At 36.3% G+C, this 14030-nt stretch overlaps 1 protein-coding gene and 1 long non-coding RNA gene across 2 annotated transcripts; one reads left to right on the plus strand and one right to left on the minus strand.

Annotated features, from left to right (window-relative positions):
• Positions 1-1210: 1210 nt before the first annotated feature.
• Positions 1211-12922, plus strand: LOC143850924 (LRR/ubiquitin-like domain protein). Its single transcript, XM_077360212.1, has 10 exons — positions 1211-1435; positions 3483-3577; positions 5868-6029; positions 8024-8134; positions 8300-8400; positions 9067-9204; positions 11109-11157; positions 11266-11331; positions 12436-12555; positions 12697-12922. Exons 1-10 carry the CDS (start codon positions 1279-1281, stop codon positions 12817-12819), a joined length of 1122 nt encoding a protein of 373 aa, XP_077216327.1. The 5' UTR covers positions 1211-1278; the 3' UTR covers positions 12820-12922.
• On the minus strand, positions 12259-13892 carry LOC143850925 (uncharacterized). The gene is made up of 2 exons (XR_013236110.1): positions 13623-13892; positions 12259-13132 (listed from the first exon to the last, which is right to left on the minus strand). It is a non-coding gene; the product is annotated as an uncharacterized LOC143850925 (long non-coding RNA).
• Positions 13893-14030: the final 138 nt, after the last annotated feature.

The following is a 14030-nucleotide window of genomic DNA, read 5'->3' on the forward strand; positions in this document are numbered from 1 at the left end:
CATCTTCCCTGGACAGCCCTATCTAGTGTAATTTGACCACTCTATTTACACTACGGAGGGTGGTCCAAGTAACAAATGGGGTTCTAAAAAAGAAGTGACATATTTTGCCTCCCCCTTTCACTCCCTGGACAACCCTTTTAGTGTATATATTAATATATAATATATATATTTAAATATGTTAAATTCTTAACAAGCCTTACCGAGCCGAGCCTGGCCTAACTCGGGCTCGGCTCGGCTCGTTAAGGATTCGAGCCGAGCTCGAGCGAGCTTCCGAGCCCGAGCCAAAATTGACACCCTTAGGGTTGAGGTTTTTCGGCCTTGACTCAAGGTCAGGGCTGAGATAATGGGATCCAGGGTTGGGCTAGGGTTTTGAAAAACCCGACCCAACACCACCCTGTTGCAGCCCTAATTTATAGACCTTCAATCACACCTTCACACCTTCCAAGGAAGTTAATTTCTTCTTTGGAAGTTGTGGCTACCAATTGGAAAGAAATCTAAAATATAGAGATGGGTGTATCTATCAATAACGGGGTTGTAAATAGTAGGGTAACATCAAATAACACTTCCATGCCCTTGAAAGTCTTTTACAATGTTTTCTCTTGTGAATGTAGAATCGTAGATGTAATCTATGCAAGTTAATTACCAATACGCCCCTCCTTATTATTTCTAAGTAATTTCGATATATTCTCTTCTCCCTGGAAATAACCCCACCTGCTCTATGTACTCTAATCAACCAAGCCATTAATTCAAAATAATTGTAATGAAAATGCTAAAAAAAAGAAAGGCACTTTTATCCTCCTTCTAAGGCCAGGGTTGTTCTGAGTTAGGGCCCGCCTAGGTATGGGACTGGGTGGGACCCAGCCTGGTATAAGACAAGTTTAAAAGGCTTTGCCTAACGCAATCCATCAGCTTCGTATCTAACATTTGGTATCAAAACAGCCACCACGTCCTGTGTTCAAGTCAAGAAAGGAGCGACCTGTGGAGAGGAGTACCTAAAAAAAAGGCCAGAAAGCCGTCACAGAGTGTCCTAACAAGACCCCGAAATGGTAGTGCAAATATGAGTAGCCTATAGGGAAGCGGGCCATAATGGCACTCTATCCAACGGTTCGGATAGTACTTGTGGGCCATTGAGGGAGATCGAAATTTTGTGTGGGTCCCACCTACAAAATCTAGGTAGACTGCCCTCCCCTTCACCAAACAAAGTATACATATCTCTTGCCTAAGAAAGTCAAATGAACACGAAGAAAAAAGAGAAGACAAAGAGAGGAAGAACAAGGGATGGAGGAAGGTGCTACTAACATCACTCTCCATGTGAAATTCAGCGGGAGAACGCTTCCACTAACTCTCTCCCCAGATGCTACAATCAAGCACCTCAAAACCCTTCTTCAGCCCCTCACCAATGTCCTCCCTCGAGGCCAAAAACTCATCTTCAAAGGTACAAACACACCACCCTCTTCCCCTCTTTTTTCTCCTTTCCAATCCTCAGAATACTCTAATTTTTCATATCATCTGTGATGCATATAAACAAGTTTTCGTTCCCAAGCTTTAGAACTCCTGTTTAATGTATAATGCCATGTGAAATTTGATGGAGAAGATCGTGGAAGAAATTTTTTATTTTGATGTATAATTTTGTTACTTTTCAAGGGTTGTTTGTGGAAGATTTGGACAAGAATTATCTCACAACATCCTGTCAATAATAACAGAAGCCAATAATATTCTGCCAATGCTGAAGTAGTATTGTTATTATATTATTTTGATTTGAAAATTACTTGATTGGTATTGATCCCACAAAGATCTATACATTGCTTTTGTACCAGACCAGGTGGATCTTTTAGTTTCCCATTCATATCTTATTCCCGGATGCGAAAATTCCCCTTTGTTACCATTCAAAAAATAAATAAATAAATCCCCTTTTTTTTATCTAATTTTCACATGCCCCCTTGGAGAAGGCATATGACCGTGTTGTGGCGGAAACGTTAAGCAGAATGATGGAAAAAAGGCAGAAGATGCAGCTTCATCGAAGGATTCTCTATCAGTAGACCGGGAATTGAGGTCATTCATCTACAATTTGTAGATGACAATCTCATCTTTAGTAAGGCTAGCGGTGATAGTTTAATAAAGTTCAAGGCAATGTGAAGATGTTATGAGATTATTATGGGGCAAAGATCAAATATTCTAATGTCAAAATGATTGGCATTCACATTGATGAAGAAGAGAGAGACAGATTGGTAGGGATATTGGGGTGCTTAGTGGAGACTCTTCCCACCTGGTATCTTGGTCTCCCTCTGGCTCTGGGTGTGGGGTGCCCTAGGAAGAAGGCGTTGATGCAATTGTAGAAAGAGTAGAGAAGAAGTTATCTACATGGAAAAGAAACCTTGTTTTTTTTTTTGTGTGTGTGTGTGAGTATTGGGTGTGTGTGTGTGTGTGGGGGGGGGGGGGGGGGGAGGGCGAGGGGGAGGGGGAATTATCCATGTCAAAGCAATTTTGGCAAACATAACCTGTATATCACCTCTCTCTACTGAGATGTCCCATCTCTGTGGTTAAAACAGAATGCAAGTGGTTCATTATAAGCTACTTACAATAGTACAGCTACCTAATAATTGGTTACCCAAAAAAGAACAACTATTTTTTTATTGTCCAATTTAACTGGTTCTATTAAGTCCTTCCTATAGATAATAGAGGTAGATCATGGATTTGACTCAGAAACATGAAATGTGTCAGACACCCCAAGCACCTAAACTATCATGTTGAATCTTCAGATATATTTTATCTGACGATATGATCTATATTTTGGCACTTTGGGAAAATATATTCCTCTTTCTTTTTTCTTTTTTCCAGAGTGGGAAACCAGTACATATTGGTATCGAGCAATCCTTTTATTTTTTTCAAAAAAGAAGAAAAAGTATCAGGAAATCCTTAATCCTTTGTAATAAGTTCCCTTCTTTCTACAAGTAGATCACAGGTATTGCTTTGGTCCAAACTGACTTCTGAAATTAACGATGTTGGACATCCAGTTTACTACTACAAGTTAATGACTGAAGATAAACAGCATACCTGACACTGAAATATTAAAGACTACGACTGAAGTCCAAAGCTAGTATATAAATAATTAATCTGAGAGGCCGAAATGACTAAAACTGAAACTATTAAAGCCAACTTAAAGTTTGACTCGACGAAAACTGTACCATGTTTTTGGATGTGATGAGTTTTTAAGTAGTCATTTTTTGTGTCATCTTATCCTTGGTAATCTTTTAACTTCTCCAGTATGGTGTGTACACACAAATACAGTAATCCTTTTCTGTTTTTTTTTTTTTTTTGAATGGTACAATAATCCTTTTCGTTTCTGTTTCCATTCTGCTCATTGTAGTATGTAATTTGTTCTCGTATTTCTTACTCAAAATAATCGAAAATTCAATAATTCAATATCTTATAGGACTAAATATGTGAGGTTGATGAGGGACGCTAACTGTAGTTTGCAACAGGGAAAGTTCTTGTCGACGCAGAGACATTGAGATCATCGCAATTGTCAGATGGGTCAAAGATGATGCTGGTGGCCTCTCATGGTTTACACCAAGGGGTAATTTTGTTGTGTTATTAGCTTATGATTGGGCCTTAACATGCATCATGATTTATTTTGGAACATGAAAACTGATCAATGGGCTTTGAAGGGATACAATTTTGAACAAAATGTGGTAGCCAATTTTCTAGATCAATTTATTTACCTATATTATTCAGGAAGGATGTTAGTCGATGTTTGGACTCTCTTATTGGAGTTTTTTCATGAAAAGGTAATTATTGTAGTTCCATTTTTGTAAAATATACTCTAATTTAAGCCGATCATGAGGCTAATATTCTGAGAATAAGGTCAACTGCTGGACCTTATTGTTGAGCTTGAGTTTCTCTCACTGCTCTGGATTGGATAGTCAACAAATTTTCGATTAAAGAAAATTTCAGGTATCTGCTCAATTCAATTCTAGGATTGATTTAGAATCAGGAGGACTTAACTGCTGAGTTATGTATACATTTCACAGTACCTCCTTTATATAGTTCCACGAGGCAACATTGTCTATTGCTGCCTTTCTAGTAGCAATTTCTGAGGTAGATGATGTAGTCTCAACTTGGTTAATTTTTGTTCATAGTCCAAAATTCAAATCGTGAGCAGATGAGGGTCTTAGCCTGAGTCAGCTTCAAACTTATCATAGTCACTCTTTTTTTTCTTCGGCTCCTCTGTGGCTAAACTCGAGGACTTGAGAGAGAAGACAAGAAACAAACAGAAATCAGAACTAGAAGCTCAAAATAGAGCACTAGAACACCATAGAATTTTATTGAGACTGTAATTTTATGTAGAAAACAAATTGGATGCTCCGGTGAGAAGAGGCGACTCGTGCCAAATTGATAGAGTAAAAGAAGTAGGGGCAGACCGAAAACAACTTGGGTAGAAACAGTGAGGAAAGACTTGATAGCTAGGAACATAACAGAGAACATGACCTTGGATAGGATAGAATGGAAGAAAATGATCCACGTAGAAGAACCCAACTAGAGCCGGGATTAGAGCTAGGTAGATTCCTTTCACCTTCTTCATGAAATTATTCTAAAGGATTCATTTTAGCCGACCCCAACTAGTTTGGGACAAAGGCTTTGTTGAGTTGAGTTGAGTTGAGTTGTAATTTTATGTAGAGAGCTACATGCAATCTTGTGACTTTCCTTATATAGAAGTCCTTAAACCCTAAACTTTGACCCCTAATACACGTAAAATATCTTTCATATGGGACATCAGGCTTGAGATCTCTCATGAATTGAAGGCAGGGAGCAGGTGATGAGAAAAGGAAAACAGAAGCCATCACAGAACCTATGGGGAAAGGATGGAGGGAACTGAAACGTTTAGCTTCAAAGAGAAAACTTGGAATAAACAAAAAAAGGGAGGTTAAGCTTCAACGAGAAAACTTGGAATAAACCAAAAAAGGGAGGTTAAGCTTCAAAGAGAAAACTTGGAATAAACAAAAAAAGGGAGGTTAAGCTATTGTTAATGGGTGATGAGAAAGTGAATGAATAACAAGTAATATGCAAAAAAAAAGGGGGGGGGGGGGGGGAAGAAAACAAAGAAGAGAAATAACACCATGCCCAAATTGAGAGAATAACCTATATAAAAGATGGATCAAATAAAGCAAAAGAACACTGTAAAAAGGGGGGAAAATCAAGACAAGAAGATACAGAAAAATCGATATCACAAATACATACCCAACACAAATGATCTTGAAAGGAGAAAACTACAATAAGTTATAGTGAAGATCCCCTTATATATGATGCGGATAAAAGCATTCATGGTTGGAGTGATAGTGGCAGTCATTGTTGCAATAATGTTGATGATTTATTCGGTATCAGGGACATTTGGAGTTTCATCTCTGATGACACCTTTTCAGTTAGGGATAGTAACGGTGACAGTTTTTTGGTATAATCTTGCCTTCCATCTATAATTTTATTTGCTTCCTCCATATTGTTGAGGTTTTCCTCAATATTAAGTTGGGAGATTCGTTCAAACAAATCATTCTTCACATTATCCAAGATAATTGAACAGTAATAATCATTCTGCATTTCTTATTTCTTTGTTTTCGGCCTCAGATCATAATAAATGTCCTTGGATATGGTTTGATGCAAATTTAAATGTTGATAAACTCAATGTTGGAGCAGTTATCCTGCCAAATGTTTGAATTAAAATGATATCTTAGTTTCCTTGTGCTACAAAATGTTTGAATTACATTAATATCTTAGTATCTTTGTGCTGCAAAATGTTTTCCAAAATTGTTGATCCGTTCTAGTTATTAGTTTGAAATACTTGGATGCCTAAAATTTACCATATCCTTGAACAGGATGGTCCCATCACTAAAGATGTTTATACACCATCCAACCTGAAGAGGCCTGCAGATACTAATCAAATCGCACACGATATGAGTAAGGCACCTATCGAGAAGAGCCGGGTAGAGCGTTGGAGGGTGACTGGTGTTGTAGCCTTGTCGGAATTCCACTTGAAGGTATTTATCAAGCATAAAAATGGAGTTCTACTGATGTATGAAAGGCTTGTTATTTCAGCAATAGATGTAGCCATCATTTCTAGTCTTGCTAGTATAAAAATTGCTCAAATATTGCGTAATATTGCGTAGAAACTCTCTCTCTCTCTCTCTCTCTCTCTCTCTCTCTCTCTCTCTCTCTCTCTCTCTCTCTCTCTCTCTCTCTCTCTCTCTCCAGTACGAAGTCTTATATTGATGTCCCATGATTTGTTTTTGTCTGGTAGCGGAAGCTTTTATTCTCATTTTTCCTATGCATAGCAACAGTTCCACAGAAACGATACCAACATTTGAATGACTAAATCCTTACTAGTGTAAACTTGTTCTTAACTATTTCTATAAGGATATCATTTCTTCTAGCATCTTTTTATAGCTTAGATTGCCTTCTACAATGGCTTTGTTGCTGTAAAGTCTTTATTTGTTTAATTTAAAGGTGGACTTTCAAATACTTATTAGAATAAAATGCTCTAATCCAATTCACTGTAGTTCATATATTTATTTTATTCTAGCCTTATTCTATTAAAAATGTTTTGTTCGGTGTTGTAAATCCAAACATGAACTTAAAAATGATTGTTTAAACCACATTATTTCCATCTCGAATAAAAGATGACTGTTCCTTCAATCATGTTATATACAAACTGTTTTATCCACAAAGTTTTCTTTATTTTGTTATTGATCAATTCATAGTTACACTTCTTGTTTATTTGCTTGGTTTGGCTTAGGGTTTGTGGTTTCTTATTTAGAAAGACCTCAGTATGTTTGGTTACATTTGGTTTGTTCTGAATTATAAATATTTATGCCTGTTCACACCCCTTCTCTTATCTGGTTCTGTTTTGTTTTCTGTTGCCATGTGATTTGTTTTGCTTTTGCTGATGAGACTTAGTACATCTCCATATATTCTGTTAAAGTATAAAAGATAAATAACGCCTTTCTCCAATAGCTTAAGCTTTTGGAGAAGTTGGTAAGTTAACATGGTATCAGAGCCAAAGGTCTCGAGTTCAAACCTCACGGATAGCAAAAAGTCCACATGCGATGGTCGGCCCAAAGTGGGACCACATGTGCCACATGTTTGCCAAGTGGGCCAGACGTGCGAGGGAGTGTTAAAATATAAAAGATAAATAACGCCTTTCTCCAACAGCTTAAGCTTTTGGAGAAGTTGGTAACTTAACATATTCAAAATGATCAAATCTTAGAACTTAAGACCAGCAAAATCATGTATATAATATACCATAAATGGACTCTATGTAAGTGCCACAGTTATACATTTTGCAAATTAATAGCTACCGAACTCTAAGGTTTTATCTCACACCATATTATGGGTGGTACTTTTTTGCTATACGTAAGGTGTGGACTGTAGACTGTCTAAAAGTGTGACCAAGTCACGTGGATTTTGTGGTACATTAAATTCCTTGAAAATCTATCAATTTGATGCCACAATTTATTTTGTTTATGCAAATATGGTGTGGTCTTAATATGGCACTAACTGTGTGCCCATTCTGTCATCAAGGTTATTCAGATTAGAAGTAACCCAATTTTTGTATTTTTTCAAAGATTAGGCATTTTTTGCGATCAACAAGTGTAGGATTTTCTTGTCTTAATTATTTTTTATCATATTTTAGTTTGTCTTCGGTCGTGCATGTTTTAACATTATGTATTTGTTGTGTTATGTGGCACCATCTATATGTTGGCACTATGTGGACAAGCTAACACTTCAGTTCCATATTAAGAAGTTTCTGGTCCTGTTTAATAGATTACTCTTATTGAACCAGTTCAGCTGGTTTGGTACACCAAATTTGGACCACATTCAACTACTTGGGACCTCTCCCGTAACCTATTCTTTTCCTCTATTATGGTTATATATATTAGTGGTAAATATAGTCCTATAATGTGCAATTTGTAGGCATGAACCCATGCATTTTTTTGTTGAATGGAAACTCATGCATATTCTTGTGAATTGGAAGGTTATACCTGAGGAAGTCTGGGCTTGTGGTCCTTCGGTCAGAGTGTTAGACATCAGCAATAATTCTATCCAACAAGTGCCAGCCAAACTTGGGTCTTTGAGATCTATGAATGTAAGTTCTTTTGATGCCTGTCATTTCTATTTTAGATGCTTGATGAATGTATTTTGCTACAAATATTTATAAACAATATTGCTTTTTATTTCATCCCTTTTGAGACTAGTCCCAGTCATGCAAATGTTTTAATTACATCACTGTTTTGACATGGACTATGCGTAGAAGCTGTTCCTGAACGCAAATAATTTATTGGATGAAAGCATGGGCTGGGATGGCATAACATCTCTTAAGTCTTTAACAGTTCTATCTCTAAGCCAAAACCGGTGAGTAGTTTCCTGAGCTTTACAGTACTTGCATTGGCCTTGTCATTCGTAATATATGTTCCTTTTTTCAGAAATCCATTCGTAATTCGATTCATGAATAAAATCTCAGATCTAGTTGCCGTTATCAATTAGATTTTCAAGATCAGTTTCCAAAGTTTGATTTTTGTCTGTATTCTCAGTCCAAATTCAGTTTGAACTGTTTAGCGCCAGACTTCTTCCTGAATTACTTTCAGATATGATGGCTTACCATTGTTCTGAAGTTTTCTGTTGATTGTTTGAATTTCATTAGCTTAGTTACTTCCGATTACATGAGATCTGGAAAATTAATTCAGATCTGTTTATAATGTGTGCAGATCTTGTTCAATTCTTCTCTGATCTGTGTTTTTTCTGAAGCTGTTTTCCTAAACCGAAAGTTACAGATCTAGATGAGATCTACATTTGAATTTTGCTTGCTACACTGTTCTGTTCTTGTTAGACCTCATGTGGATCTGATCCAAAACCACTGAGTTCAGATTCAGATCTACATCATATAGCAACCACAAATTTTTATTTTGTTATTTCGTGTGCCATTATTAAGTGATTATTTATTTTTTCTTTACTAATTTAGGAGCCCATTTATTCCTACATTACATTATTTGTGTTAATCATAAAACGTCATTTGTGCAGTTTAAGTTTGCTGCCTGCTGCAATTGGTGCTTTGACTTCTCTGCAGCAACTTTATGTTGAGAACAACAAGCTGAAAAGCTTGCCAGTTGAAATCAGACTTCTTAGCCGGCTGCAAATTTTGAAAGCAAGCAACAATAGGTATTATTTCAATTGAAATGACTATATAGTTGCAAACTTATTTTATATTTGTGATGGGGCATTAGTGTTTAATAATAGCTAACCATGTTATGCAACTCCATTAATGTATTGTTTGTTTCAGTTTGGTATCTGATGTCTTTCTTTTGGTTGTTTTTCTGAACCTGTATGCAATAAATGATGCTAGTGGGGTTCCAATTCTACCACATATGCTCATATGATGTTATTTCCATTTTAAAAGCAAGCTTTTGCATTGTATAGTTCCATTGTAGCATAGTCGATGCATTCGCAATTTCGCATGTAATGTTGGATGGGTTTATATGATTGTAAGATTGACAGAGTAAGTCCTGAATTTAGGAATTCATTAAGGCCACGTTTAGATACCCACATGATTAAGATTTGGATTTAGTTCATATTTTGAACTGGATCAGATCCTTTAGATTTCCAAATCAGCTACGACAGCGCAAAAAATTCCGATTTTCAAATCTGTTCTGCGAGACATTATTTGGAAATCAATATTTGTGGCAACTTCCTTCACCGTCGCTGCTCCTTGATGTTGCTCCAGCAGCAGGGAGACATCCCTCTCTCCCTCCCTCTCTCTCTTTCTCTCTCTAAAACACGATCATGAAGATGATTGATGTAGTTTGTATCCAAAACTCGGTATCCAAACGGGCCCTAATTTATTGCTGCAAAAAGTATGTATAAGAAAGTTTCGGAATGACTTTTGGGTTCTATGCCAGTTTAAATAAAAGGTTTAAAGTGTCATCAGAACAAAGTGACAAACTAGGTTTCTATCTATTTTCGTTCACAAGAGGCCAAGAGGGTTTTCCTGACAGAATTTCTGGAACAGTTTGGAATTGCTGAATTTTTCTCAATTCCGTCCAGAATGATTTGTTCAGGTATCTTTTCCAAATCTCTTTATGGAACAGAAAAAATCCAGAACAAAACGGAATTGATAACTATGCATGCTAATGAAAAAGCAAACAGTGAATCCATATATATGCTGAGCCTGTAAGCCAACCAAGCAACAACATATCGGAGGTAAAACTAAGACTCAGAGTATGCCCTTCCTTAGGTTGTCTTCATGGAAAACTTGAAAAATCGATCATCTCAAGGTTATGATCACATTGTGAATTTGCCATTTTCATGTGATTAGCCCAAGTCACGATCTTGGTCTATTTTTTCTCTCTCTTTTTATCAATTAGTATATTGTCATAAAATAAGGAGAAAAGAGCCAATCCCAAAGTAATTATGATAATAAAAGAAAGTTACATCAAATAGTTATGAGTTGCAAGGACAAATGATGAAATCCCAATTCTTGGTTTCTTAATAAATTCTGAATGAAGAAGGCATTTGTAATACTAATCATAAAGTTGTTCTGATTACTCCTGGATGCCTAAATGATAAGGTCGCATGCTAGAACTTAGCATTTTAGGAGTCTCTGCTTTCACTTTGCAGGTTTTCAGGATCATTGGATGACACATTATCTATCAAATGTCATATACCAAATATCTTGCTCGTGTTTATACAAACTAACTTAGAAGATTGCTTTATAAATGCATTTTCATGTTTAGATTATTTGCAACCAACTACGATGTAATGAACAATTTTCTTATATGATTGCTTAGTGTTTTTTATGTTCAAATTTGGAATACTTGTTTTTTTTTTTTTTTTTTTTTTTTTTTTTTGCCTCATTGTCTTGTAGAGTTCCTTTTCATCTTCATTTTTCTATGATTGATTCCTTCTAAATCGTGGTGATATGACTGAGTGGATTCTGATGTCTTTATGTTTCCTCTATCCGTATCCTGCTTTGTCAGTGTTTCCAAGTGGACTATGGCCAATACACAGCTCATGCTTTATAGCCTTCTAAATCATTCTTTTTTAATATTATTATCTTGTGTTCACAGGATAGACTCGGTGCCTTCATGCATAGGGAATTGTTCCTCTCTTATTGAGGTGGCATTCTATTTTATCTTTAAAAGTTTGTGCTCTTAATTTTGAAATTTTCGTATGGACTTGTTACATTTTTTTTATTATATTCAACATGGTTCTGATATGATGTAGGTTGATTTTTCATCAAATCTTCTAGTGGAGTTGCCCGAAACATTTGGAAAATTACGAATTCTGAAGGTCCATCTTTTCATCATCTCTATTGTTATTTATGCAAAAGCATTTGGAGAAATAAATGAGTTCTGTTGTATCTATGCATACTTGAATTAATATGTTTCTTTTAATTTTTATTTATCAAGTGAAAATTCAGTTTTATCAATAAAAAGAAAATTCCTTGTTGGATTCCTAGTCTTGTTTTCACTCTGGCTCTATTCAGTTGCGTTCCTCGGGATGGAAAACCCAAGGAAATGGTGTGGCGAAAATAAGAGGAAAAGAGAAGAAAAAAACAAGAGGAGAAAAAACATTTAGTTGACAAGAAACAAGGAAACAGAGAGAGAGAGAGAGAAACTTCATGCAGAAGAATCTGCCATGATTAGCCTATCTTCTATAAATAGTCTCACATCTTCTTACAAGTCTGATATGTTTGAGATTTAACGCTATTGAGGGCTCGATGAAATTAATCACCCTTGCATTGCTCATCTTCCATTGAACCGTGTCCTTTTGAGGAGATGTTTGTTCAATCCATCTAACATCTCCATCATTTCTTTTCCCCCAATAAACATACGAAAATGAAATTTTCACACGGATAGTTGGTTCCATCCAACTTGACAAGGATGGAATCACTGGGGACAGCCATGGCAGATCACCAAAAGTGAAGGAGATAAGTGATGTGGATCAGCAATGAAAATTCCCATACAGAGACGAAACTACCAAGGCATAGATGAAAATTTGTGATCATGGTGCATATGCCTTATAGCTAAATGTAGAGTTGATCATGATGCCATTCTTAGTCTCGTGAATCATTTCATTGTATTTCTGGAAATGCCTCAAAGTCTTTCTATCAAATCTATTGGAGTTGCTGGGTGATAAAGTGTTTGAAAAGAGATTACGAGTGAGAAAGCCTTTGACATTTGAGGAATGCCCTTAAAACAGCAGTTGGGACACATAAATCGGGAACTTGAAATATTACTTTTGTAAGTAAACTAGTGTTTGTGACTGGTATACATTTTAACAGTATATAATGACTGAAATAATAGTATGTCCGCCGATGCTTAGTTTTTCTTTCTTTACTCTTCAACATCTCTGCACTGATCTTTTTCTTTATGACGATTATATGATGCACAGACTCTGCATCTCCGCAACAATGGGATGAAATCCCTCCCTTCTACATTATTTAAAATGTGCTCGCAGCTCTCAACCCTTGATCTCCATGGCACGGAGATCACAATGGATCTTCTTCGTCAGGTATAGCCTTTGATTCACCATTTTTCTCGAACCCCGAGTTCCTTTTTTTTTTTTTTGGAGAAAAGTGTGAGTTCCTTCTATTGAAGGAGTATGGATTTGCTTTCTGTTTGAGCATCTGATTACAGCCAGTATCTTATACAGTTTGAAGGATGGGAAGATTTCGATGAGCGCCGTCGATCAAAGCATCAGAAACAACTGGATTTCAGTGTTGGATGCTCTGCTGGATTTGATGAAGGTGCAGATGCAAATGACAATCCTCAATGATTAAATTTTCTGTCCAAACTTAGGTGAGTTGTAAAACCAATCAGGACTTACATACTGGCCCTCAATTGGCTGTGGCCGCATTATTACAAGATTGAGTTTGAGTCATTGGCAAGACAAAAGCAACCCTTGACTAATCACGATCTTAATCAAACTCTAAAATCCAAATTTACAAAAAAAAAGGATAAGTGTGTCAATCGTCTTTGATCATTTCTATGAAAGTCTCTATGATTTGATTACTCCCACCAATGATTCCCCTAATCCTTGATAATGGAGATTAGAAGTGAAGCTTCTTCGGTTCCTGGTGCAGCAGCATCTGCACATGGTGCATATGCCGTCAATTAATGTTTAAAATCCCGACAAATTAAATTAAAAATTGGAAAATCCAGCATGTGAGTGGTCAAAATCTATGTCTAAACCTCGAAGAGTCGACTATGAATCTAAAAAAAATAAAGATAATCAAACTAGCGCTGAAAGACTATAGAAGAAAACCAGAAAAAAAGTCTGTCTAAGACTCTAAGGTCCTGTTTGGATTGCAGGCATTCTCTGGAAAAGTTTATAAAGGAAAAATATTTTTAAAATTTCATATGTTTACCACACACCCTACTCAAAAAAAAAAAAAAAAACAAAACGTGTAAAGAAAAACAATCCTATAAAAATTTTCCCTCAGAAATGTTTTTCTTGCAATCCAAACAGGACCTTGGAATAGAGAGCACCCAAAAACAAATTAGGCCAAAGAAAAATGAAACAACTGACTTGGAAAGTAGATATTTTAATTCATAATTAATATAAGAGAGAAAGAGAACCTGGTAACTTGGGGAGGGAGAGAGGCAAGTTGGTTATGAGATTATTGATGAGCCCTCCACCCAAATCTCCCTCCTCTCTTTTCTCGTCAACTTCTACATTTCCTTCATCTTCTGATTTCCCTTCATCTTCTTCTTCTTCTTTTCCTTTATCAACTTCTTCCTTTGGGTGTAGATTCAAAGGAGAAACCAAGCTCTCACTCTCCTCAATACAGTCTTCCATCTATACTCAGTTACACTCTGATATCTTATCTCTATATAGGGAAAAGAGAGATTTTACATAGAGGGTTTTATATGGAAAAGCAAAAAGAGTAGACACATGTCTCTGTTTAGATGCATGTCAATGACTATGATATATTGATATACCTTTCATGCACGTCTCTAGTTTTTGGTCTTTTCTCCTTTTTTTAA

Source organism: Tasmannia lanceolata, unplaced genomic scaffold (assembly GCF_043159265.1).
Source record: "Tasmannia lanceolata isolate RefF3 unplaced genomic scaffold, GAP_Taslan_0.1 ptg000018l, whole genome shotgun sequence".
Classification (NCBI taxonomy): Eukaryota; Viridiplantae; Streptophyta; class Magnoliopsida; order Canellales; family Winteraceae; genus Tasmannia; species Tasmannia lanceolata.

What these genes read in the sequence shown, in the direction of transcription:
- LOC143850924 (XM_077360212.1), top strand. Translation starts at nt 1,279, where the DNA reads ATGGAGGAAGGTGCTACTAACATCACTCTCCATGTGAAATTCAGCGGG. An exon ending in CTCATGGTTTACACCAAGGG is followed by an intron (nt 3,578 to 5,867) that starts GTAATTTTGTTG and finishes ATCCTTGAACAG; the next exon opens with GATGGTCCCATCACTAAAGA. An exon ending in TGTCGGAATTCCACTTGAAG is followed by an intron (nt 6,030 to 8,023) that starts GTATTTATCAAG and finishes GTGAATTGGAAG; the next exon opens with GTTATACCTGAGGAAGTCTG.